Source organism: Cucurbita pepo, chromosome 2, assembly GCF_057944985.1.
Source record: "Cucurbita pepo subsp. pepo isolate OVF chromosome 2, ASM5794498v1, whole genome shotgun sequence".
NCBI classification, from domain to species: domain Eukaryota; kingdom Viridiplantae; phylum Streptophyta; class Magnoliopsida; order Cucurbitales; family Cucurbitaceae; genus Cucurbita; species Cucurbita pepo.
In genome coordinates, this window is record NC_141799.1 from 2,323,319 (window position 1) to 2,349,014 (window position 25,696).

Here is a 25,696-nt window from a genome sequence, read left to right on the forward strand (position 1 = left end):
AAGTAAAGCATGTGAAGAAAAATTTGGAGTTACAATCATGAAAACAATTGTATTTAATCAACCACAAGTATATCAAAATTTTATTTCATGTTTTTCTTCCATGAAGGGAGAAAATAGAACAAAAAGCCAATTTCGAAAATCGACATACACATTACTCGTGAAATCCTAAGGAGCAATCCTTTGTGGGTCACGAGGGAACAACGAGGTTTTGCGGATGTTATTCAAACCACAGAAAAGCATCACGACACGCTCCAAACCCACTCCGAATCCACCATGAGGAGGAGCACCATATCTGTAACGAAAGCATTCAAGTGAAGAACTCGACATTCACAAATTGAACCTCGCTTACACGGTTAAATTTCGACTTTGAGTAAAGGGAGAAACCAATACGTCAGATTACAGAGATAAGAGAATCGTACCTGAACGAATCGATGTATGTTTCTATGGTTTTTACATCGATCCCACATGCTTGAGCACGTTCGGCCAGAAATTCTGGTACATGAACACGCTGAGCCCCGGAAATGATTTCTTCCCCTACGTCGACAACAAAGTTTCAAGTTATATAGAACGAATACATAATCCAAATCTTAGTGCTAAGAACAGGCAAGAAACGAATAGAGATGAAACAATAAAATGTATACCTCTAATGAAGACGTCGAATGAGTTACTATAAGTTGGATTATCATAGCAAGGCATAGTATAGAATGGCCTAACAGCCAAAGGATATCGGTGAAGAATGTAGAACTCTGTGCCATATCTATAATTACGAAAGTTCAATCAGCAAGCAATCTGAAGATATATAGTCATTTTACGAAACCGTAACGAAGAAAGTAGGGGCACGAATTACTTCTCTAAGACGAGCTGTCCCAATTTCCTCTCGGCCTCTGTATTAAGATCCCCAAGAGGATCAATTTCAACACCGGCATCCTGACGAGATTCATACATAACAAAGAACAAAATATCACGACGTTTCGAACTTACATCGTGTTCCTTACTCAAAAAAGAAAAGGAAAACTTTGACCCCTCACCTTCAGCATCTGAATTCCTTCCTCGAACGTAAGTCGTAGAGTGTTTCGCAAGTACTGCATGTTCATGAACTCGGATCAAAGATATATTCTAATTCAGTCATAACCATAAGAATATCGAACACTTCGGCACTACGAAGATTTCTAGGAAGTAGATAATTAATAAAGAAGTTCACCTTCAATGGTTCGAAAGGATACTGTCTATCAATAGCTTCAAGCTCCTTCTTACAGTTTTCATTCAAACTGTCAAACATTTTGACGAACAGACGGTCCACGATGTTCATGACCTTCACAAAAAAAAGATGAAAATAAATCAGACGAAGTATCAAATAAAGATGGCCATGATAAATAAATAGTCAACATAGAGTGTGAGATCCCATGTCAGTTGGGGAGGAGAACGAAGAATTCTTTATAAGGGTGTGAAAACCTCTCCCTAGCAGACGCGTTTTAAAAACCTTAAGGGAAAGCCCAAAGAGGACAATATCTGCTAGCGGTGGGCTTGGGTCATTACAGTTGGTATCAGAGCCAGACACCAGGTAATGTGTCAGCAAGGAAGCTACACGAGGCAAGGTGCCAGCGAAGAGACTAAGCTCCGAAGGGGTTATACGAGGCAGTGTGCCAGCAAGGATGCTGTGCCTCAAAAGGGGTGGATTGGAGGTCTCACATCGATTGGAGAAGGGAACAAGTGCCAGCGAGGACGCTGGCCCCGAAGGGGGTGGATTGTGAGATCCCACATCAGTTGGGGAGTAGAACGAAGCATTCTTCATAAGGGTGTGGAAACCTCTCCTTAGTAGACGCATTTTAAAAACCTTAAGGGAAATTCTGATAGGGAAAACCCAAAGAGAACAATATCTGTTACGTGGTGAGCTTGGATCGTTACATAGAGCATTACCTCAGAATAATGAGTTTTGATCTCCATTTCAACATCAAGTCCCGTAAATTCACACAGATGCCTATGTGTGTAAGAATCCTCCGCTCTGAAAACAGGACCGATCTCAAATACACGCCCAAAGTCGCCACAGATAGCCATTTGCTTATGTAGCTGCGGCGACTGCGCCAGACAAGCGGGCTGGCCTTTGTAATCCAACCTAAAAACAGAAGCACCACCTTCACTGGATCCCCCAATCAACTTTGGAGTATGGATTTCAACAAAACCTTCAGACAACAGAAATTGTCTAAATATCTGCATAATTAGAATTTGTTCAATGACCAAGTTTCTTTAAACAAGATCAGCAAACAATAAGGGTGAAGAGCATCAGGCTACAATTATTAATAATGAGGCCACAAAAAGTCCACCAGTAAATGATTTATACTTCCTAAACATGGCCAATGAACTATGCAATGTTTTAAAATGCTTAAGGCGGCTTCTAGGCTTTCCCTCGTGGAGAAGCAAGGCGTATGCCTCGTCGTGAACAAAAAGTATAAAAACGTGGCATCTTATAATCATAATGTTATGATACTTTTAATTAACAAGAAAATTTTCAATTATCCATATATCATGAGATGTAACTTAAAGTGAGGCCGATGTCTTTGATGCCTTTTAAGGCCTAAACATGGAGGCGTGCGCCTCAGCATCAGAGGCATAAGACTAGAGGCACATAACAACTGTGCCTTGCCCCGAGGCACGCCCCAACTGATTTTGAAAACATTAGAACTACGCAACGGGAATCAAGCTGGCTGACGGTGGTAGATATAGTTAACATAATCAATTTTGAATGAAGGTTGTGTGCTTCAATTTCGTATCGTTTAACACATCAACTTAGAACAACAATTAAATGAACAAGAAGATAGAAAATAAGAAAGAAAACTCACAGCTCCAACTTGACATTGAATTCGAAAAATTCCTTGGTTAGCGGGAGTTCGTATGTCAAGGACTCTGTAGTTCAACCGCGTATCCTGGTTAACACGTACTAGTTGCTCACCAGCCTGCAAGCAAAAAAGAAGTCTCGTATCAAAAAGGATGTCTACAGATCATTTCTTGAAAATCTATTAAAACTTCCACTGCATTTCGAATTCATTACAAAGAACAACAAACATTAGACAATCAAGCACAATGAGGATTACATCAAAAGAATGCGAAAACAAAACATACCTGCAACGCTTTCTCAATTTCAGCTTCACTACGAGCGGCGTCCTCAATATTTATAGGCAGAGTAGGCATTGCCTTACTGATGCAATATACTTTCCTTACTTGAATCTCCACCTGCTGTGTAGCTCCTTTAATGGCAACATTGGGCACAGACACGACCCCTTCAACGTCAACAATAGACTCACGGCTCAATCCAACGACATACTTAACCATCTGGCGACTGACAAGCTCTGGCTGCTCTGACACAACGCATTGGACAGTGAATCCCCTTTCTCTCACTACCAAAAATGCCATCTTCTTGGCAACAGCACGAATCGTCTGAACTCGTCCACGCAACAGCACATACTTATCTTTAAGCTCCCCTGTCAAAGAGCCAACCTGAGTCCAATTCTCGATATTCTTAGCCTCTTTGGATTGGAGGTTGGAGAGTGGAACATCGCCATAGTTAGCCGATAGCGGGTCGTCCTCAACATCAAGAGACGAAATGGCAACTTCAGCAGCTGCTTCCTGGCGACGACGCAACTTCTCCTGCTTAGCAGCCTCCTTCTTAGCAGCCTTCTTGCTGACGCCGGCAGAGAGCGACTCGTCCATGGGAGTTTCAGATGAAGCGGACATGTTGCAGGGTGCGGGTTGTAGGAGTAGAATTGAGGAATGAGATATGGAAATTTGGACTCCGCACTCAGAGAACCTTCGCAAATTTTTTAAAAAAATGCATGGATTCATTCTCTTATTTCCATAAATTCAAAGTACCATGGAACCTAACAAATTTTTTACAAAAAAAATGTCTGGATTCATGCTGTCTTTTCCATAAATTCAAAGCATCATCGATCATTGAATTGACTGATTTAAGGACAGAATTTCACTAAAAAAGGCAAAAAAAAAAAACTCATCGTCTTCTACGAACTATAATCTACAAATATACAAGGTCAATCAATCAAGCAATGAATTAAAAGAGAATTGGATGACGGATTCATGTCCGAATCAGAACAGTCAAACACAAACCACGTCCGAATTTTTCCGCAAGGCTGTTTCCTTTAGGATGCTATTCGGTTATTGTTAATAAACCCAAAAAACAGATAAAAAAACTCCTCCATTCTTCCATTAGACAAGTTATAATTTCCGTGTTTTCAAGTGAGAAGAAATACATATATGGAATTTGGAAGAATAACATAAACAACAAGGGAGTAAAAAAATCAGCGCAGTACCGCTAGGGAAGCCTTCAGCGGCACGAGCGGCAGAAAGAAGACCGCGGCGACGGCAGTAAACGGGAGAGAGGCGGCGGCGGAAATGAACAGAGGAGACGGCGTGAAAAAAATAAGAAGTGGCGCGGAGGAAGGATAAAAGAACGAGGGACTTCTCTTTTTGTTTAGCACTATTTTAGTGCTTTTTTTTTTTTTTTTTTTTTAATATTTGAAAATGATTAATAAATTTAGATATAGATTAATTTTATATTTTATTTAGTGAAATTAATTTATCAACCCCATAATAATTTACAACGAGCAATATAACTTTCATTTCTAATAACCTTCCAATTAATATTGTTTATATTAAATTAGGATAAATTAATAAAAATATTCATAAAAATAATTACTAAAAATAAATGAAAATTTTCACGTAAGACAGTTTCTATGCTTAATTTTTATGGTTAACTCGCAGATGTGAACAGTTTCTTTCTACAGTTTCAATGCTTAATTTTTATGGTTAACTCGCAGATGTGAACAGTTTCTTTCTATGCTTAACTCGCTCGCAGACGTAGACATTAATTGGTATACTCAAGATATTGGTATTGGACTTATCCAGCGATTCATAACCTTTCTTCTACAGTTTCTAGCGATTCATAACCTTTCTTCTACAGTTTCTATGCTTAATTTTTATGGTTAACTCGCAGATGTGAACAGTTTCTTTCTATGCTTAACTCGCTCGCAGACGTAGACATTAATTGGTATACTCAAGATATTGGTATTGGACTTATCCAGCGATTCATAACCTTTCAAACACAACCTCCCTTCCCTTTACCTGTAGGAGTACATCTTGGATCTGCCCATTATGTTATGGACAAAGGAAGTCCTACTCACGGGGACCTGGTCGAATTGGAAGAACCCTGGGATATTCTTGCGGGGCAATCTATTGGAGAAGAACCGGGTACTCAACTAACATTAAGAACTTTTCATACCGAGGCGGAGTATGAACAGACAGGGGGACTGCTGGTTGATTTAAAAGAATTAAAATTAAATTCTTTATTTATTTGGATAATCACCAATAATGAAAAGAAAATATGGCATTTTATTTTGCAATTTGCACAATATATTTTAATTAATGGATTCATGGTTACGTGATCTAAAATATCGTAAAAGAAACCAAAATGAAATATAGACCCTGACTTGAGTTATCACGTAAGGGGCATAAATAGAAATAAAATAATAGAGAACATCTAGAATTTCAAATTGTCCCGAGGTTGAAGATGCATGAGCGCATCGGCATCATGCCCGTGTGGAGGTACGAAGAGTGAGGGGTGTGGGTCAGCACATAATGCATGTGTGGGCATGTGGAGGCTTGTTTCAAGTTTCGGTCTGTCCTGTTCGACTTCTTTGGACCTGTTTTATTAAAATTAGCCTATACTAATCTAGAAAGGGATTAAATATAAGTCGAAAGGGAAAGGAAAAAGAAATGAATCTATCATCCATGTGTTGAAAGCACTATAATTGATCATAAACTACTGATATTTCAAACATTCACAAAATTTCTTAAAATTTAGGGTCTCAAATTAACACATTCATCAACATGATCAATGGAAACAAGAAAATTCCAGATAACTAACGAACCAGTGTAATTTAGAACTCCTATGAACACAAAAAATGAAGGAAAATAATACCTTTGCACTGGTAGAATGGCCTTCAAGATGCAGTTTCCTGTTTATTTAGCTTCAATTGTTCATCAATGTTCATCAATGTTCATCATCTGAATCAGGCACAACAGCAGAATGAAGGGCAGCGTTGAGAACTGGCCTTTGTCTGAGCCTACTTTTGGCACCTCCCTTACCATTTTGATTACTAAGATGGTTCCTGCTTCTATCCACTCTCTTACTGCATGCCTTTTTGACATCGGTCGCTACTTTGGAATGAAGCGTTTCATTCTTCTCTTCTGCCTCGGAATAATCTGAATCAGAATCGTCATTGTTGTCGTCTTTGTCTTCACTGTCTTTGTTATCGGTGTCGTCGACACTGTCGTGATCGACTTCTTTATGCGAGTTACTTCCACTGTCATCGTTGTTGCTGCACTCGCTGCTATTTCCAGAGGCATCCTCTGATTTCATCCTTGTTTCAGGATTCTCACTGGTGGAAACATCTTTTCTACTGCGCCTGTGATGCATCCCTTGCTCTTTTTCATCAGTTGTTTCCTCGTTCCTGAAAAGAAATTCAAATTTGTTAAACCTATGGTATTGTTTTGAATGTAAATACAGTATGCAGCAGATTATGTTGAAGATAACAGTTCATTTTTGTGATACTATCCAGGATATGCCCTTGGCTTCCAAAATACAAACTACAGGGGTGAGTTCATACAATCGTCCTGCTTGCAATTGGCCGTCCTATTCGCACCGTTGAAACTCGAAAGCAATCATACATACATACATACATACATATATATATAGCAAAGGTCTGAGGTTCAATCTCCCATCCCCTCGACATTTGTTGTACTAAAAAAATATCGACGAACTTTTCACTTTGGATATTATGTATGAGTGCCTCTTTCAAATCAAATGGTCCATAGAATTAATCTACCAAAAAAAAAAAAATGTACATACTGTCCTCCATATCTGATCTCTAATTGAATATAGAATCGAAATTCCATCAAGTATACAATTGGGAACAGCTTCCTATGCCATCAAGTACATATAACCCGAACCAACCTACGTCTTAGACAATCCGTTCGAACCAAATAAACGAGCACATTGTTCAGAATTACAAATCTATTTTGTCAAATAACCGAAACTACGCTGCTAAACAAGCAAAGATGGATGGGCATGAAACTTTACAATAATTATAGATCTAATCACCTAAATAATGGTGTTCTATTCCATGTTTAGTCCATGATGCTGTCTTTTTCTTAACAGGTAGTTGCAATACAACAAAACTAAATGCCAAATAGAACATTCTATAGTTATAAATAAATTTAAAAGGCAGTAAATCTAAAAATTAAAATAATAATAATAATAATAATAAAGTGTGTGTGAGGGAGAAGAAACATGTTTACCCAGATAGCCGTATGGCATCATCAATAGCCCGATTGTACTCCTCTGCACAGCATTTCACAAATCAATGCGCTATTAGGAGGTGATAAAGGATACAAACATTGTGGCAATACAAATGAATGGGATTTCGAACATCCAACACATATTCACAAAATTTTCAGTTCAGAACAATATAATTCCCATCAACAAAAGGCCAGTCTGTTGATCAATTGTTAAGAGAGATTAGTATCACAAAGCTATAATTCAACTCCAACTCAGTCGTCCTGATCTACATACCATATGGGTGACAAAATATCACTCTTCTAAAGTCCAACTCTAATCACCGAAGATGAGGCTGTAATGGTACTAAATAATAATTCTTTGGTTTCTTGTCCTCTTGGGTTCCCTTTTTAGGGAAAATTACTGAAGATGAAGCAGTATAATAGTACCAAAGTGGCAAATGATGGCATCCGTTGTGTGTGCACATGTACTATAGCAGCAACTAAGACCAAACGATAAAAGATGACAAATATGAAATTCTTTTTCCTTCCACGAGGAAAAAAGAAACATCTGAAATTTCAAAAGCAGTTAATTTAATACCCAAGAGAGTAGTAAAGGGAATGATACCAAATGTATAGTTCACGGGTGCACGAATGCGACAAGTGCGTGTAATTCCAACTATGCAGGGCTTCTTAAAGTCGTTCAAGAGCATCTCCTCCCTATGCTTACGTTTCAATAATCTTTCTTTCTTCTGCAGCATACAAAAACAGAAGCTTCTATGATCACAAAAAAGAAATTATAAGTTCTTCAATCCTTTCTTTCTTTCTTTCTTTCTTTTTTTTTTTTTTTTTTTTTTTTGTGCGGGTAAGAAACCAAGCATTCATAGTGAAAAATGAAAGAAAATCAAGGACATACAAAAGCAAGCCCACCAACAAAAGGGAGTCCAAAAGCTAACTACAAAAACGGACTTCAATCCAACAAAATCAAACCAAGATCATAATTACAAAAGGGACTAGTAACAGACGCCCACAAAGACACACAAAACCTCATCACATCTCGAACTTCATCACAAGACGTCTCAACCTCGCTAAAAGTTTAATTATTTTGTTCAAGCTAAATACCCTCACAAAATAGCCAAGAAACTAGCGCACCACAAAAAGGCAACCTAGAAGCGCCTACTCCACAAAAACCAAAAAATCTTTATTTCAAGCCAAACATAACCCAAACGAAGTCAACCACGATCCCAAAGAGACGGGGCAAATTGGCAACCCCACAATAGATAATAGAGATCTTTTGTCGGGCGCCAGCAGAGAATTCACCATTGCCGAAACAACACTAAGGGAACTACAAAATTAGGGAACTATAATCTAACATCCCTTCTCCCTTGAACCATATGCTGATCACTAAGAATAGAAAGAAGAATCACCACCTCAAATGCCTCCATATTGAAGGAGAATGCCAAAACCCCAAAGACAGAGGTGGGGAAGGATTAGAGCATAGTACTAGTAAATTGACAATCCAAAGCACTATAACCAAACTCAAAATCATAATAATTCAGCAACAACCTTCTGGAGTTTCTCAAGAACAGGAATGGCGTCTGATTCAATTTTCTTTCCAACCGAAACTTCACTAGTGATTTTGCTGCACAACAGGTTGTCCTGCCATTAACAAAAAGACTTCGTTAAGATTTCCAAACCCTTCGTAAAAAATATCAAATCCATAGTGAAAGGGATTGTCAACTTACTTTAACTTTATGAAATTCCTCGAGATTTGTGGCCATTGTTTCCCATTGAATGCTAAACATTGGAAGGGAAAAACTTCCCCTCTGTTTACCTTTTGTCTTTTTCTCACATTTGATAGCTTCCCTGTATAGTCTATAACCAACAAATGGATTTCCATCATACCTAGCATCACAGTAAGAATTACTAATACATTTGAACATCAGAATTCAGAAATTAGATGAGGTCTAAAAACTAAGACAATTACCAATAAGAAACTTTATTTCCATCTCCTCCAAATCTATCTTTCTGGAAGAAAGACATTTGAGTTCTATCTTTCACGCAGTTGCTAATATAAGATATTGTATCATCTTGCTGCAAATGAGGGAAAAAAAATATCATTCATAGTGAGAAGATACTTTGATAAGATTTAGATGAAGAAAGACGTAAACGAAAAGGGAGAAAAAAAATTATAGAACAAAATCTTTTAATACGAAAAAAAGATTATATAACATAATCCAAAATAGTTCACATATGATCCAGTCTCCAAATGCCCACCCAAAGAGCTTCGCAATTAAATAGTTCACATATGAAGCATAGTGGTAATAAGAAGAATGAATGGTCATATAGTATGCAATTAAATAGAAGAAAGAACAAAACAATACATCAGCTCGAATTTCACAAAGAGCTTTCAGAAGCAGCAAGCGTTCCTTAGGATCTAGTTTCTTGTAATTTGATATCTCCTCTCTGTGAATGAAGAAATCGAACGAAGATAGAATTAATACATTTTCAGAATCGTATATATACGCAATACAAGTAGTAAATAAACATCATTGCTACCCTTTAAAAGCCTTGATTGGAATCTCCCCTTCAGCAACCTGTAATAAATACACATATGGGTTATTCTTATACTACTGACTCGGGGCGAAAAATGAAAACTAAAGAAAGCACAACAGTATGAACAGTAACATACCCATGGCCACCATGCCACGAGCTTCTTACAAAGAACAGTCACCCATGCATCAGACCCATTTAACATTTTACTTACAGGTGGTATGCCCTGATAACATAATCAGCACATTAGTGATAATAAAAGACTCTATAAATCCACAAACCTTGTCCAAGGCACCACAAGAGATGGGTTTTCACTTCTAAGTTATAACTAGACGTTTAGTAACTACAACAAAGCAAAATAATGATGTTTTCATTATAACCAAGACCATTAAGATAGGAAAGATGGCGACAAAAGAGTCCATCCCAAATTCACAATGAAAGACATCAATTATCGACACACTAACAAACACGAGGGATGATGAAGATGCGTGCATGATGTTCATATGACCAAATGAAAAAGCAAATGCATGATCCAGTGAACGAGCTAATAGTTCATTCTGATGGACACCAAAAATAAAAATAAAAAACACAGACAGTCGTTGAGTGATGAAAATTGATGATCAGTGCATCTAAACAGATGAGGAGAAACAAATCAACCTTCAAAAGTGTAATGTGGAGTTCAGCTAATGAACTTTCAGGCTTTATTAAACCCTTTTCGATCTCTTCCGCCGATATCCTCAAACTTTTCCCAATTAACGGCTCGAAAACCTCCAAGAAAAAAAAAAAAAAAAAAAACAAATAAATCGATGAACATATTCATTTCATCACCATTACAAATTTAACGCACTTTTTTCCTCTCCTAAGATATACGAAATTTCAATGCAGTATAGAGAGAGACGATACATGAGAAAACAAACTCACATTCAAGAAGTTCAAAACCGACGCCAGCTCCCATTGACCTCGTAACTTCGCAACCTCCGCCTCAAGATTTACATCTAAATCAACCGCCATTACAGAACCACCGACATTTTCCTCTTTCGCCGACCGCTCTCCAGCCTCCTCCACCGCCACCGGTGACCGATACGACGGAAGCGCATCAACCATGACGGTGATTCTTAGGTAAACAAAAACTTTTTACCGACGCCACTTGAAAATTTGAGTAATTTTCTCAGGCAACTTTTCCCGCCAAAAACAAAAACAAAAAAAAAAACAAAAAAACAAAAAAACAAAAAAAAAAAAAAAAAAAAAAAAAAAAACCTTCAGAACAGTATCGGAAAAGTGACAAGAAGTGAATGATTGACGGCGAAGTTGAGGACGGAACAGAAATATTCACCCAGATCTTCTCGTATTTAGTTTTGCCCTTGTCTCGATTTCTCTTGCCAATTTAGCAGCCTGTTTCCATTTAGATTTAAATGGTCGAAAAGATTAATTTGTATTTAAATTTTTAAATTTTTTTAAAAATTTAAAAATACTATTATTATCGGTGTAGGGATTAAACTGCATCTTTTAAAACTAAAAATAATATCCTATATTTTAAAAAAATGTTTAAATAGTTAGTATATCCTTTGAAACGGTTTATTTTAATTTTTTTTTTTTTAATTTCATCTCTTATCTTTGTTTCAATAATTTTTTATTTCTCATATTTTATTTTCTCGTTTCTTAATGTTAGGAATCACGACTCTCCACAATGGTATAATATTGTCTACTTTAAGCATAAACTCTCGTGACTTTGCTTTGGACTTCTCAAAAGGGCTCATACCAATGGAGATAGTGTTTCTCACTTATAAACCTATGATCTTCCACTAAATTAACCAATGAGACTCACTCCCAATAATCCTCGACGTGTCAACTGACAATATCTACCCTTCAAAAGTGTGAATAGATATAAAAATATTATTACTAATACAGATTTAAGAATAAGAATAAGAATGAGACATAGAATTGGGATCGAAGGTTAAACCTTCATTGATATTCACAACCTTTAAATATGATACAAGATATTAACTAGTACCTACCAACAACAAAAATATAAACTAACTAAATCTTGAGAATAAAATAAAATGTACTACTATTCAAATTTAACTTATGAATATCTAAAATATATTCCCTAACTAATATATTCTTAAAATATTAAATGATTGCGAATATCATATATTTCATAACTAAATAAGTTACACTAAATTCGGACACTTAAATAATATATTAATTTATTCATATATTTATGTTTGGAAGTATTTATAAAAGGGAGGTTCTTCCTTTTAATTTAAAGTTCTAAATTAAAAAAAGAAGCAAAAAAACATAAATTTATGATGGTGGACAATATAATTAAAAAAAAAAAAAAAAACATAATTGTGATGTGTTTAATTTAATTTCCAACCTCATTACTAAATATAAAAACAGCCTGCATGAGAAAACGTGAATTAGTTGTACATTCCCAAAGCAGGGCCAATGAATGAGGCATCCTTCTAAAGTTTTCAATGTATTATTGGTTGCCAATTAATGACTCCTAACCAATTTCCAAGCGTTTTTAAAACACCGTTACTTGATTTCAAACACTCATTTTACATTATTTTATTTCATATGTCAGATGAGATTATGAGTTTTTTTATATAAAGAATATTCTTCCAACATGAAAAGAATATCTAATTTGATGAAAATAATTACAAAAATATTAAAAGATTCACTCAAAATGGAGTGAGAATATATGTTTAACTGGGAAATAGAGGAGGGACTATACTATAGTTTTTTTTATAAAAAAAGTTATTGAACTTATTAAAATGTTCTACATATTGAAAAAATAGAAATAAACCATTAAAAAATTATTGGAAACGAATAATTTTTAAAATAATATTAAAATTAGAAAAAAAATTATCAAGAAACCAGTCCCAACAAAAATAATATAAAATTTTGTAAGGTTGGAGATTGAAATTGGAGTATGGATAGACATAGGGACGGAAAAAAACTTCCTCATCCTAATCCTGTCCATGGACATCTTTAGATACGCGTGAAAGAACTTATAACCTTTACAATATACCACGAAAATGAGGTGCAAATTTTTTTTTTTTTTTTTAAACATATTTTGTTGGTTAGAAAAAAAAAAAAAAAACCTAAAGCATAAAATATACACACATAGAGATATGCTATGAATGAAATTGGTCAAAGAATTATAAAATGAAAAGAAAAATGGTAGGGAATTAAGATAACAAGAAAACGTAAATAAAAAGATTGCAGAAAAGTGAACCCATCTGAAAAAGAAATAGAAACAGACTTAACCCAGAAAGCCAAACATAGTTAAGAAGGGAAGGAAAAGAAATTCAAAAGTGTTGAAGAATGCAACTCAAATTAATAATAATAATAATAATAATAATAATTAAATATATTTATTTTCACACAACACAAAATAAACTTGAAATAGTTTTTTTCTTTCTAATAAAGCGGAGGAATATAAAATAAAAAACTATAATTTTAGAATATAACAAACAGAATACGAATATAGTAAAAGGCGTGGTCAAATGAGGAACCTTAACACGAACAAACTTTAATTCCAAAATACCTAAATACCCCCCGACTAGATTTTTACCAATATTTAGTTTGTAGGACACCGGAGGGTAGAATTGGAAAAGTTGTAAAATTCTGCTTCATGCAACAAATCTATACTATTTTTTATTTAATAAGAATAAGGTGACTAAATCTCAAATAAAGTTCACCATTCATTATGATTTATTTACTAATAGTAATTTCTCACCTCAATTCTCCCACTATTATTTTCTATGACATTATTTTTCACTCGAACATTTTAACCCTTTAATTGAATGTACATACCAATTTATTTACAATGTTACTGTAATTAAGTTAAAGGGTATATGAACGTTCTTGTGTATGCTTTAAAAAAATCATATTCACATGTGCATACCATCACGACAATTCACACGTTAATACAAAAACCAATCACATAATATATATATATCTAGCTGTAAACATTTAAAATAAGAATTAACCCATAATAAAATGTCGTACCTGGAATCCAAATTATATATATATATATATATATATATATATAGCTCACACCGGCATAGGAGAATCAAGCGTCGGATGGTAAAAGGGATGTGCCGTTCTTAACACATCCTTAAACCGTTCTTTTTCCTTGTTGGAGTCCTGAAACTAAGAGCCAACTCTTCAACCACAATACACAAATATAATGTAAAAAAACAAAAAAAAGAATCATAATTATTGATTGATTAAGTAATGATGAGCCATTCTTGAGTATAGGATTCACTCATGGAACAACCCAACTCAAATTGGATTACCTAAAAAAAAAAAAAAAAAAAGATTAAAAAGCTTACCTTTTATGTATAATTACCATGGAATTATCATTTTATTTACCGTACGGAACCACTAATTCAACGAAAGCTCATGACGCCTTCCACTATAATTAATATAAATTGAGTGAACTCACGGAACTGCGGAAAAGTTACCTTTTTTTTTTGTATACAAAGTCTCAGGCGTGCATGGAAAATAACTCCCCTTTCCCCTCTTTCTCTGGATCATAGAATTTGCAGACGCTGAAGCACAATGTCGATGCCGTCGCCGTTGCCTTTTCTCATCCGGCGGCACTCAAGTGACGATTTAAAGAACTTGACGTCGGTTTCCAGCAGCCTCTTGCCCGCGTTTGGAACGGTTGTGAATGGTGGATACACGCACCTGAATAAATTCGTGGTAGTTCCATATGACAGAAGATATCGGTAGGTTGAACATAATCGATCCTTTTCAATTCAATATGGCTAGATAAACAAGCAAGTTTATGCAAGTCTAAGAGGAATATGATTTAAATTTGAACATGAATCCAGAATTCACGGCATCCCCATTTAAGATAATATAATGATAACATCTGTGACCCCCTGTTTAATCTAATCTTAGTGCTTAGTGTTCTGCTAATAGATGTAAGCCTACCAGTTTCGTTCATGTTCATAACTCAGAATGGTTTTCTCACTTCCCATATATTGAGAAGTATTTCGAATTTGAATCCATTGTGTGTTGAGGATTGTTGGGAGGGAGTCACGTTGGCTAATTTAGGGAATGATCATGGGTTTATAAGGAATACATCTCCATTGGTATGAGGCCTTTTCGAGAAGCCCAGAGCAAAGCTCGCTTATGCTCAAAGTGGACAATATCATACCATTGTGGAGATCCGTGATTCCTAACATGGTATTAGAGCCATGTCCTTAACTTAGTGTCGAACAAAAGGGTGTACTTTGTTCGAGGACTCCAAAGAAGGAGTTGAGCCTCGATTAAGGGGTGGCTGTTCGAGGGCTCCATAGGCCTCCGGGGAGGCTCTATAGTGTTTGTTCGAGGGGAGAATTGTTGAGGATCGTTGGGAGGGAGTCTTACATTGGCTAATTTAGGGAATGATATGATATCATTATAGAGATTCGTGATTCCTAACGTTGTGCAGTCTCGTTGAATTTCATTAGTTGTACAGATCATTTATATTTGATTAGAAGTATGATATGAAGGTGTATGAGAAAATTGATATCTACAGTTTAACTTTGAAAAAAGTAGTGTGAAGAAAGAATTGTCTTACTTGATTTTGACGAGAAAAAGGAGCGGACCACTTCCGTTGAGCATTTTGGAGTATGAATGATGATGCAATGCAGGTGGTGGCAAACTTTCCTGGTGGTGTTAGTGGTGTACTCTGCGTGGGCATCTCCCTTTGAGCTTGCCTTCAAGAAAGTGGCAACTGGGTCTCTTTTACCCGTTGATCTGTTGGTGGATGCATTCTTTGCCCTTGATATCGTGTTGACCTTCTTCGTCGCTTACTTGGATAAATCCACCTATCTCCTCGTTGACGATCATAAGAAGATAGCTGTACGGTATGTTAATTTCTTTACCCATTCTAAATATATGCAGTGTGAAATGAGTTACTGAAGTAAATTTAAAATCTACAGAACAGGTATTAGAATAATAGAAAATTATGTGTTGTGACAGTTACCTTACAAGCCTGTGGTTCCCCATGGACGTAGCCTCCACTCTTCCATTACAGGCAATACACAGAATTTTGACTGGAAAGATGTACCGCAGTGAGGCCTTCGGTTTCCTCAATTTACTTCGGTTCTGGCGACTAAGGCGTGTTGGTGAGCTCTTCACAAGGTAATTATAGTAAAAGTAATTATTCCAAATGCATGCTGGCTGCTACATATGCAATTAAAAGGACTTGGCTAGTTCAGTTCATGGATAATCTGACACTGAATCCAGGTTGGAGAAAGACATACGCTTTAGTTACTTCTTAACAAGACTCGCCAAACTAATTTGTGTAAGACATCTTTCCTGGGATAACAAACTTATACATGTAACGTTCTACTCTCAGTCCACTACTTAGATTGAAGTATACCTTTGGGTTGATCTCCAATGACAGGTTACACTGTTGGCAGTTCATTCAGCTGGTTGTTTCTACTATTGGCTAGCAGTTCATCATAAAGAACCAGGAAATACATGGATTGGAGTTGAAGTTGAAGATTTTGAGAACAGGAATATCTGGGTTGGGTACACGTATTCGATATATTGGTCCATTGTCACACTTACTACTGTCGGTTATGGCGACTTGCATGCAGTTAATTTAGGTGAGAAGATTTTTAGCATCTGCTACATGCTATTCAACATTGGCCTCACATCTTATTTGATCGGAAACATGACAAATCTCATTGTTCATGGTGCTGTCCGAACATATATCATGGTAATTTATCCTTCTGCTCTATACACTCACTCTACAGCTACATCAACCAGTCTAACATAGTAAACATAAAATTTGTGGCAAGTCTGTTGAGGATTGTTGGGAGGAAGTCCCACGTTGGCTAATTTAGAGAATGATCATGGGTTTATAAGTAAGAAATACATCTCCATTGGTATGAGACCTTTTGAGAAAATCAAAAGCAAAACCATGAGCTTATGCTCAAAGTTGACAATATCATACCATTATGGAGAGTCGTGATTCCTAACATGGTATCAAAGTCATGCCCTTAACTTAGTCATATCAATAGAATCCTCAAATGTCGAACAAAGAAGTTGTGAGCCTCGAAGGTGTAGTCAAAAATGACTCAAGTGCCGAACAAAGGGTGTACTTTGTTCGAGGATTTCAAAGAAGGAGTTGAGTCTCGATTAAGGGGAGGTTGTTCGTGGGCTCCATAGGCTTCAGGGGAGGCTCTATAGTGTACTTTGTTCGAGGGGAGAATTGTTGAGGATTGTTGAGAGGGAGTCCCACATTGGCTAATTTAGGGAATGATCATGGGTTTATAAGTAAGGAATACTTCTCCATTGGTATGAGGCCTTTTGGGGGACCTCAAAGCAAAGCCATGAGAGCTTATACTCAAAGTGGACAATATCATACCATTGTGGAGATCTATCCTTCCTAACGAAGTCTGGCAGTCTAAGATGAAAATCCTACTGCAAGAATCTTGCCCTGTAAATAAGTCCAAGTTTTGGTAATAATCAATGATTTGGAAAACAAATCATAGTATCAATGGAAAACACAAATTTAAACCAAACACTACCAAGTTTCATACTTTTTACATATGCTAGAAGCAATAAGCCAATGATTGACTCCTTTTACTATTTTGTCTTAGAATTTACACGGAGTACAATAACATCTGTTAGTATTATCTCTCATTCTAATCTATCTTTGAACATTACACTTCATAACAAACAAATATACTATCACTTATCAGAGGGATTCCATAAATGAGATTCTGCGTTATGGAAGCAAGAATAGACTGCCAGAAGGCTTGAAAGATCAAATGTTGGCGCACATGCAGCTCAAGTTCAAGACAGCAGAGTTGAAGCAAGAAGAGGTGTTGGAGGATTTACCTAAAGCGATCAGATCCAGTATTGCCCAGCACCTTTTCGGACAAACAGTTGAGAGTGCATACTTATTCAAGGGGATCTCTGAAGATCTCATCGTTCAATTGGTAAAAGAACTTTTTCCCTGCTCAAGAGAATGATTTCATAAAAAAGAGCATTAAAACAGACTCCCAAGTCATGCAGCATGATGTAAAAAAGTAGAACTTTGAAGCATTTACCTTCACCATGTAACAGAAGAATGTCTGGAAGATATCCCCAGCCACTAAAACTTGTTGCTGTTCTCAGTTTCTCCTGATGGCCAATTATATATTTGTACAGGTATCTGCGATGAAAGCAGAGTACTTTCCACCTAAAGTTGATATCATAATACAAAACGAGATACCAACAGATTTCTACATTTTGGTGTCTGGATCAGTGGTATGTAAAATCTCGTCTTTTTCGATGTGCATTCATGCTATCTTGGAATCAAATCTAAACTACACTTGTGAAAATGCAGGATATGATATCGTACAAGAATGGAAATGAACAGGTAACATAGAGTACTTCATTGTTGAGTTCAAAGGTTAATGCCTATTTCTCTGCTTTATATCCTGCAAGAAATTAACCAGTCATGCCCAAATTACATATTCTGACAAGGTAAAGTTAGATGGTGAAGAATTTATGACAGTATTAGGGAAATAAACCTATCCCGACCTAAGCATTCTTCCTAGACAAACACTCTCAACAAAACAAGGAAGACTTACAGTGACAACTAAATGAACCTGATTTTTCTCCTCTTTTTTACAATTTTTTTAATGAATGGATTTTCAGGTTTTGGCAAATCTGGAATCTCCACAGATGGCAGGGGAAATTGCTGTGATGCTGAATATTCCACAGCCATTTACAGTGAGAACTAAAAGACTCTCCCAAGTCATCAGGATCAGTCACCATCATTTTAAGCAAATTTTACAATCAAACAATGAAGATGGAAAAATCCTTCTCTCCAACTTCACTGAGGTTAGAAAAGTGCATCGGTAATACAAGTATTATCAGCTAAGCAAATTATGTGAGAATCCTTTGAGATTAAAGATACACCATCAAGATAACTGGATAAACTTGCGGTTAATAATCTTAATAAACCCTCTGTTGTTTAGTATGCACATTTTTTTATGCTGACTTTTGCACTGCACTATCAGCACTTGAAGGGGTTAAAAAGGGGGGAGCAAAACGAAATACCCTACTTTGCAGAATTTCTGGAAGACATAAATACAGAGGTACTATCTTATATCTCATAGTGAATAGTGTACTACAATTTGGACGTACTTGTTTTGTTGACTATTCCAAATTAGCAGTTAGTGTAAACCAGATATCAAAAGCCTTGTTGTTTTGAGTAAGAAGTGTACAGGAGAAGGGATGATTACAGAATCCTGTACACTTCTGTAATCAGATATCGCCTGCAGAATCCTTCTTACTGGTATGAAGTGTAATAAGCACCTGCAGAATGTGCATACTAAACAGACAGGAGAAAGAAGTGACAATTATTTACTGAGAATGGATGCAGGTGCTTATTACTGGCATCAACCGAAACAACAAAATATAATAGTTGTCTATTTTCTCATATTCACAATAATTATGAAGGATCTTTCTGAAGTCGAAGAACGACCTAATGCATAAAAGGAAAAAACTTACCCAAACAATTACAATATATTTACAGCTAATAATTATAATTAAGGAAAATATCAAAAACATATTACTGCACTCCCCTCAAATTGCTTTGAAGATATCTTCTTTTGCCAGCTTGTGGATCAACTTGTCAAATCATTGCCTTGGAGGTCCTTTAGTTAACATATCAGCAATTTGCTATGTTGTAGGAAGCTAAGTATTACATATCACTCTAGTATCAATCTTCTCCTTCATGAAGTGTTTATCAACTTTTATATGTTTTGTCCTATCATAAAGGGGTGAATTGTGAGCTATGGAGATGAGTGCCTTATTGTCACAATAAACACGCATAAGCACCCTCTCAAATCTTCCAATAGTTTTTTTATCCAAATATCTTCACAAATGTCATGAGCTAAAGCCTTGAATTATGCTTCAACGCTACTTCTAACTACCACACTTTATGTTTTACTTTACCAGGTAAATAGATTCCCTCCAACAAAGGAGCAATAACTAGAATTAGATCTTTTATTTGTCAACCTATAGGTGATCATATTTCCTAAAAATTATGTCCTTTCCTGAAATTCTTTCCAAATATCTAAGGATCTTGTAAACTATATCAAAGTGAGTTGGCCCTGGGGCATACATGAATTGTCTTACCAATTAGTCGTTGGTCTAGGTCATGTAGTCGTTGGTTATAGGTTGCAGGTCCTTGGTCACTAACAAAGATTAGCTGCAAGGTCTCGTGGTTGGAATCACTATTCCTGAGTCTGAGTGGAACAGTGGTAGACTCCAAAGCAAAGCACGATGATGGTGATTGGTAGCTAGGGTTAGGGTTAGAATAGTTTTAGGGTTTTATTGTTTGCTCAAATACTTAACAGAAACAATTAAAAAGTCTAGTTGTCTATTTTCTTATATTCACAATAGTTGCAAGGGACCTCTCTTAGAAAGACCTAAAAGGAAAAAACTTACACAAATAATGACAATACAATAATGCCTAATAAACAACATTTACAAACCAGGGATTTATACAAAAATTAATCTCGCATTCATGATTTAAGAGGGGATCGAATTGAAAGCTCAGGTTCACCTATCTAAAGGATCAGAATTTGCTTTGTTCATAAAGTAGTGAAATCCTCATGAGTATAATCTGCAGTTTTTTCAAGCTTAAAAATCAGACTTCCAAATATAATCTATACAAGTGAGAACTAGATTCGAGGAAAATGTTTATGCATTTGGTGATGATATGTTTTGCTTTGCAGCGTACAGAGCCAAATGAGAAACAAAATCAAAGAGTACCTTATCATGGTGATCAAAAAATGGAAGGTAAGTAGATTGTGCAATGCCATTGACAGTTATAACATTATTTTCGTACTATATTATCCAAGAGAACATGCATAACGTGGATAAATGATTCCTTGGTTGCAAGTTGATTTATCAAGACATCATGTGTACAAGAACTATTCAAGTAAACTATACTGAATTTTGTCAGAAGAATACACATTCGCCTCTTTAAAAACAGAGCATGCTAAATGCTTCTCGATATTTATGGTTAAATCATTTAAAGTTTTTCCTTTACCGTAGATGATAAACTATGAAAATCCAGCATTTAATCTTGGATCACTTTGGTCAACAGACTCGTGCTATCAACTTGCTTCAGAACAAAGCACACTTCCTAGATTTTTTTATTCTCAATCAAGTTACTCTTATTCGAGGAACTTGGATATCATATCTTTTCAAATGTTGCTTGAGACCATCTGCATCATAGAACTTCATGTAAAAGTTTACTAGGGGAATTGTGCTTGGATAAGCATATCAAAGATTGTACAACAAATTAAAACTTCATATAGGTCAATTCACACAATTATGTTACAGGAAGACCAAAAGCATCGAAAAAATTTCCACCTACAAATTCCATCAGGGTGATAATCCACGGGCACCATCCAGATGAAAGTACAGAAGACGGCAACAGTATGGGAAAACTGATACTTCTGCCTAAGTCAATTGAAGAACTTTTCGGATTGGCAGGTATTTTAATTAGATTTGTGTAACTTATGATTTACTTAGGGGAGGAGACGGTGAAATAAGAAATTTAGGTAAATTTCTAAGTTTTCATGTCTGACAAAGAAGGCAGTTTAAATATAACTCTTACCACGAACTAGTTATCATGGTTCGAATGTAAGTTATACTATAAAGTTCAGGATCAAACAGAACAAATCAAAGTTGAAATTTTACTTGAAAAATATATAGAGTTTGTCTTTCATGTACTCGATGTACTTTTTCAATGTCAATATAGATGACGTTTGTTAAATTAGAATATAACTGATTAACAACGAATTGCAGGGAAAAGATTTGGCAAGAGAGGGAGCTCAATTCTCATGGCTGATGGCTCTAAAATAGAGGACTTGAATGTTTTAAGAGAGGGTGATCATTTATTCTTTGTTTGAAGACAAAATTCATATCTGCTTGGTTTTTACATGACCCAAGGCCTAAATGATGACGTGGTATTCGACTATCAAGAAACAAGTGATGAGTCACGGTGTACATACATAAAAGGGATACGTATTGGCTGAAATGTGCAGTAACTTTGAGAGAAATCTTACAGCGTTCCCCCTCCGTTGTTGAGCATGTCTAAAACAGTGTAAGCAGCTTGTTGAAATTGTTGTTTCTCTTCCTCTAGGACTCTCGAGAGCAGAACGCCTGCACTTTTCCATGTCTTCAAATATTCCAGCAGTGTTTCGATCAATTTCACTGAAAACAGTTAATAACGAGAAGACTAAAGCAGCATTAGGACGTTCACCAAACTAGAATATATTTAAATTTGACGACTGGGAGAACGCTCTATTATGAAGACGGAAGAGAGGAAAATAAAACTACTTTTCGAACATATCATTAAATTGGCTACGCATGTAAAAATAGTAATCTTTCGCTGGCACAAAGTTCTTAATAGAATTTATTGAAAGCATGCAGTAGAATCTAAACATGTCATCATACAATTTGCATTCCCTGTACCTCATGTAATATTTCGAAGAGTGCATGCTTTTTAAATCCTTTATATGAAAATTTTAAAATTTCATTGTCAATATAAGGATGATATCAATTCATTTATTAGTAATGAATAAACCAGAATCATCAAATTCGCGTGTAGGTAATCTTTTCTCTCCCCTCTAGCAGCTTGTCAGTTAACATTACCCACAAAATTTTTTTCAGAAAAAGAAGAAAGTAAAACAAACCTGATCATTCTAAGCATGTTCTCCATAGCACCTTGGACCTGTTGTGATATATCTGCGCGCATATAAAATTAGATCCACCGTTCTCAAATCAAACAACATAGAATAGGGCGTGATCGACGCTTCAACAGGAAATGAAAGTAAGAAATTTTTTTTTTTGATTTAGTGTTAAAAGCTAGCACGTCTTTGTTTGAACTGGTATTGCTTGTTTCGACTTTCGAGGCTCCAAAGTTTTCATTGGTTTCGGCTATTATATGTCTCTCTCCAAAACCGATCTAATTACGAGAGTACATTTGGTCTGGTATGCTTTATAAGCCTATAAATTCGCAGAGGTACAGCCTTTCTCCGAATACAACCACCTCAAAGCTAGAGAACTAATTCAAAGAACTTCTCATTCCAGGATTACAGAACTTAAATGTTACAGATAAATGAAGCAAAACAATCAAATAAAAGATGCACTACACGTATAAATGGAGGGAGAATCATAAGATACGTAAACTGGCCGTTTCTGCAAACAATTCACGACTCGAGTAATGTAGAGAGTTAGAACACTATACAATCTCTTAATAAATTTTGGAGAAGGCAAACTAAAGTTTAAGAATACAAATACCTCCTTGCCTTAAAAAAGTACAAACTCGTGCTGCTCATTTGTTCAATAATTGTCTAAAACAAACAACGCTGCCTGTTTTGGATTTGAGTTACACGAATCCACAGTATCATAAGCAGAAAAAGTTAACCTAATCAGCGTATCCAGTCAATCCTGCGCCGAACATTATCAAATGCAATCGAGACAAAGTTTCATCGGCTATCTAGAACTTAATCTGAAAGCACTTCTAACTTCTTTAAGAAAAGTAGTAAACCATTAACAATGTCCACTTTTAACAACAGTTGCTAGAAAATCTAATGAATAACCTCGCTAAACAATGTCAGGCAGGCAGATATTCATTGCGAGAAAGCTAGTAGTTCGCGTTTTTTGCGCGCCTTTTGAATGTGTGCGTTAAAGAGAGATAGAAAGAAAAACGAAGAAGCGTACTGTAGACCAGAACTGAGAGCTGCGATTCAGATTCCGGCAACGAAATAGACCGATCGTCGGGTTTTGATTCGGAAGTCGCCATCGGAGAGATGCCGGCACAAGATGAACGAAGGAGTTCCATTATCGTTTGCGCGGGTAGGAACTACATATATAATTTTTCAAATCAATTTTTAATTTAAAAAAATTAAAATTACAATATATATAATATATATAAACTAGGCGAGGGCTCTGATATTTGCTTTAGGCTACCTAAAAGAACTCATATCAATGTAAATAGCATTCTTGATTATAAACCCATGATCATTCCTTAAATTAGTCGATGTGGGACTTTCATCTAATAACTTAATGGATTGATAAATTGACACAGTTGATTGTGAAATATAAATGGAAGATTTTTTTTTTTTTTTTGGCAAGAGAGAATTTTTTTTCACGACCGTTACAGACTTAATCTCTTTGATCGTAGTTTAAGGGACTGTTGTCAATCACTAGTAAAAATAACGGTTGCATGCTATCCATAAAGTAAAAACGCTAAAAACAAATCATAAAGTCAAACACGAAAAGAAAATGCTTTAACTGATTGGGACGTTAAAGTAGTAGAAAAGCAGCCAAAATCACGCATTAACTAAAACGTGACAAGATTCCCGAGACATAAGTAGGAGGTGATATCCGTGATTATAAGTTTTATCATTTTTAAAATAAAACGTGTGACATTACGTGGTCCTAACACATTATAAAACCTAACCAAAATAAATTAAAAAAAAAAAAAAAAAAAAAAAACCTACCATAAAAGTGCCCATACATTTCTAATGAAATTAACTCGTTATTTTCGTGCCCACCGACTGAAAACGTCACGTCATCTTATTTCAATTTTCATCGTTGCGAATTTTTTTATTTATTTTCGTGCGGATTCAATTATGTGCCAAAAAGTTTTTTCCTGTAATTATTATAAAAAAAATGTAAAATATCATAATAATTCAATAATATTTTATAAATAAAAATATAATACTGAGATCACACGTCAATTGGAGAGGAAACAAAACATTTCTTACAAGAATATGGGAGCCTCTCACCAATAGACACGTTTTAAAACCGTGAGATCGACGATGATGCAGGGTAAAACGGACGATATATTTTAAAAACTCAAATACACGTTTTTAAACCGTAAGGTCGACGACGGGCGGGGTGAAAATTAGACAAGATCTGTTTAGCTAACAAGGAAAATCTCTCCCCACTTACTCTTACAATTTTTTTTTACTGCTCGTCCCTCAAAACTCCGCCTAGTAAGTTAAATGGACGTCACTGTAAATGCATCAAAATTCCCACCCCATATGGTAAAAAAACTAAAATAAATAAGTAATTTTTTAAAATTTTAAATACATAAAATAAAATAGGGTAAAAACAAAATAAAAAATTTAAAAGCTAAAATAAATAAATCTTACCATTTAAAAAACTAAACAAGCTATTTAATTTTTTTAATTTAATTAGTAAAATAGGGAATAAAAGGTTAAATTTAATTAATTAAATAAGAGACATTATGAGTGAAAAAAAAAAAAAAGGTTAAATTTATTTATACGTTGCCGCACGTACATACTATTATTATATATTATAATTATTTTAAATAAATAACGAATCATAAAAGGAGGAAGCTCTTTTAGCACACACTTAGCCCTAAAACCAAGACTAATTGAATTAATATAATAAATTCCATTATTAAATTTTTAAAAATTAAAAAAATTATTAATATGATGGGAATTTTTGGGTACTTGTGTGAATTGTGATCACTGCGAAACGTGTTGTTCTCAGTGGAATAGCGTTGGATCCTTTTTCCATTCTCATCGAACGGAACAACCAGGGTTTCCTATTTTATTTTATTTTATTTATTTATTTATTTATTTATTTATTTTTATTTAAACCCTATTTGTCATAATGATGATCATAAAATTGTTTTTCAATTATTAAATGGGAATTTAGTGTATTAATTATGATTGTAATTCATCAACTTTTTTTAAAAGTTGTATCCACGTGGAAAATAAAATAAAAAATGGGATTT

At 35.4% G+C, this 25,696-nt stretch overlaps 3 protein-coding genes, 1 long non-coding RNA gene and 1 pseudogene across 7 annotated transcripts; 1 reads left to right on the forward strand and 4 right to left on the reverse strand.

Annotated features, from left to right (window-relative positions):
• Positions 1 to 29: 29 nt before the first annotated feature.
• LOC111788151 (aspartate--tRNA ligase 2, cytoplasmic) lies at positions 30 to 4,477 on the reverse strand. Its single transcript, XM_023668385.2, has 10 exons — positions 4,320 to 4,477; positions 3,118 to 3,802; positions 2,838 to 2,951; positions 1,918 to 2,208; positions 1,202 to 1,312; positions 1,029 to 1,082; positions 848 to 927; positions 642 to 757; positions 420 to 534; positions 30 to 292 (listed from the first exon to the last, which is right to left on the reverse strand). Exons 2-10 carry the CDS (start codon positions 3,727 to 3,729, stop codon positions 166 to 168), a joined length of 1,620 nt encoding a protein of 539 aa, XP_023524153.2. The 5' UTR covers positions 3,730 to 3,802; positions 4,320 to 4,477; the 3' UTR covers positions 30 to 165.
• Positions 4,478 to 5,797: 1,320 nt separating this feature from the next.
• On the reverse strand, positions 5,798 to 11,292 carry LOC111788162 (DDT domain-containing protein DDR4). Of its 2 annotated transcripts, none has more exons than XM_023668408.2 (12): positions 11,228 to 11,292; positions 10,816 to 11,070; positions 10,552 to 10,662; positions 10,034 to 10,120; positions 9,901 to 9,938; positions 9,726 to 9,807; positions 9,329 to 9,435; positions 9,087 to 9,246; positions 8,908 to 9,000; positions 7,970 to 8,093; positions 7,366 to 7,408; positions 5,798 to 6,518 (listed from the first exon to the last, which is right to left on the reverse strand). In XM_023668408.2, exons 2-12 carry the CDS (start codon positions 10,996 to 10,998, stop codon positions 6,059 to 6,061), a joined length of 1,488 nt encoding a protein of 495 aa, XP_023524176.2. In that variant the 5' UTR covers positions 10,999 to 11,070; positions 11,228 to 11,292; the 3' UTR covers positions 5,798 to 6,058. The 2 variants fall into 2 exon arrangements, with proteins under 2 accessions (XP_023524176.2, XP_023524177.2); XM_023668409.2 differs by having other exon boundaries at positions 11,216 to 11,292.
• A 2,946-nt stretch (positions 11,293 to 14,238) lies between these two features.
• On the forward strand, positions 14,239 to 22,058 carry LOC111788134 (potassium channel KAT3). The gene is made up of 13 exons (XM_023668351.2): positions 14,239 to 14,636; positions 15,549 to 15,764; positions 15,880 to 16,041; positions 16,147 to 16,204; positions 16,307 to 16,624; positions 17,613 to 17,852; positions 18,064 to 18,162; positions 18,242 to 18,274; positions 18,556 to 18,741; positions 18,921 to 18,998; positions 20,646 to 20,709; positions 21,259 to 21,411; positions 21,727 to 22,058. Exons 1-13 carry the CDS (start codon positions 14,467 to 14,469, stop codon positions 21,828 to 21,830), a joined length of 1,881 nt encoding a protein of 626 aa, XP_023524119.2. The 5' UTR covers positions 14,239 to 14,466; the 3' UTR covers positions 21,831 to 22,058.
• Positions 15,618 to 18,185, reverse strand: LOC147793369 (uncharacterized). 2 transcript variants are annotated; one of them, XR_015419909.1, is made up of 4 exons: positions 17,964 to 18,185; positions 17,752 to 17,869; positions 15,884 to 16,005; positions 15,618 to 15,757 (listed from the first exon to the last, which is right to left on the reverse strand). It is a non-coding gene; the product is annotated as an uncharacterized LOC147793369 (long non-coding RNA). The 2 variants fall into 2 exon arrangements; XR_015419910.1 differs by having other exon boundaries at positions 15,884 to 16,032.
• Positions 21,794 to 23,789, reverse strand: LOC111788313 (uncharacterized; annotated as a pseudogene). Its single transcript, XR_015419908.1, has 3 exons — positions 23,647 to 23,789; positions 22,617 to 22,668; positions 21,794 to 22,134 (listed from the first exon to the last, which is right to left on the reverse strand). The product of XR_015419908.1 is annotated as an uncharacterized LOC111788313 (transcript).
• Between the last annotated feature and the right edge of the window lie 1,907 nt (positions 23,790 to 25,696).

Excerpts from the sequence above, each read along its gene's own strand:
- LOC111788151 (XM_023668385.2), bottom strand. The coding sequence starts at position 3,729 with ATGTCCGCTTCATCTGAAACTCCCATGGACGAGTCGCTCTCTGCCGGC. Across the intron at positions 1,083-1,201 it reads ATCCTTTCGAACCATTGAAG|TACTTGCGAAACACTCTACG; the intron begins GTGAACTTCTTT and ends ATGAACATGCAG. Across the intron at positions 928-1,028 it reads AAGGAATTCAGATGCTGAAG|GATGCCGGTGTTGAAATTGA; the intron begins GTGAGGGGTCAA and ends GAATCTCGTCAG.
- LOC111788162 (XM_023668408.2), bottom strand. The coding sequence starts at position 10,998 with ATGGTTGATGCGCTTCCGTCGTATCGGTCACCGGTGGCGGTGGAGGAG. Across the intron at positions 9,939-10,033 it reads TCGTGGCATGGTGGCCATGG|GTTGCTGAAGGGGAGATTCC; the intron begins GTATGTTACTGT and ends TATTTATTACAG. Across the intron at positions 7,409-7,969 it reads ACCCGTGAACTATACATTTG|AGGAGTACAATCGGGCTATT; the intron begins GTATCATTCCCT and ends AATGCTGTGCAG.
- LOC111788134 (XM_023668351.2), top strand. The coding sequence starts at position 14,467 with ATGTCGATGCCGTCGCCGTTGCCTTTTCTCATCCGGCGGCACTCAAGT. Across the intron at positions 16,205-16,306 it reads GACTCGCCAAACTAATTTGT|GTTACACTGTTGGCAGTTCA; the intron begins GTAAGACATCTT and ends CTCCAATGACAG. Across the intron at positions 18,275-18,555 it reads ACAAGAATGGAAATGAACAG|GTTTTGGCAAATCTGGAATC; the intron begins GTAACATAGAGT and ends ATGGATTTTCAG.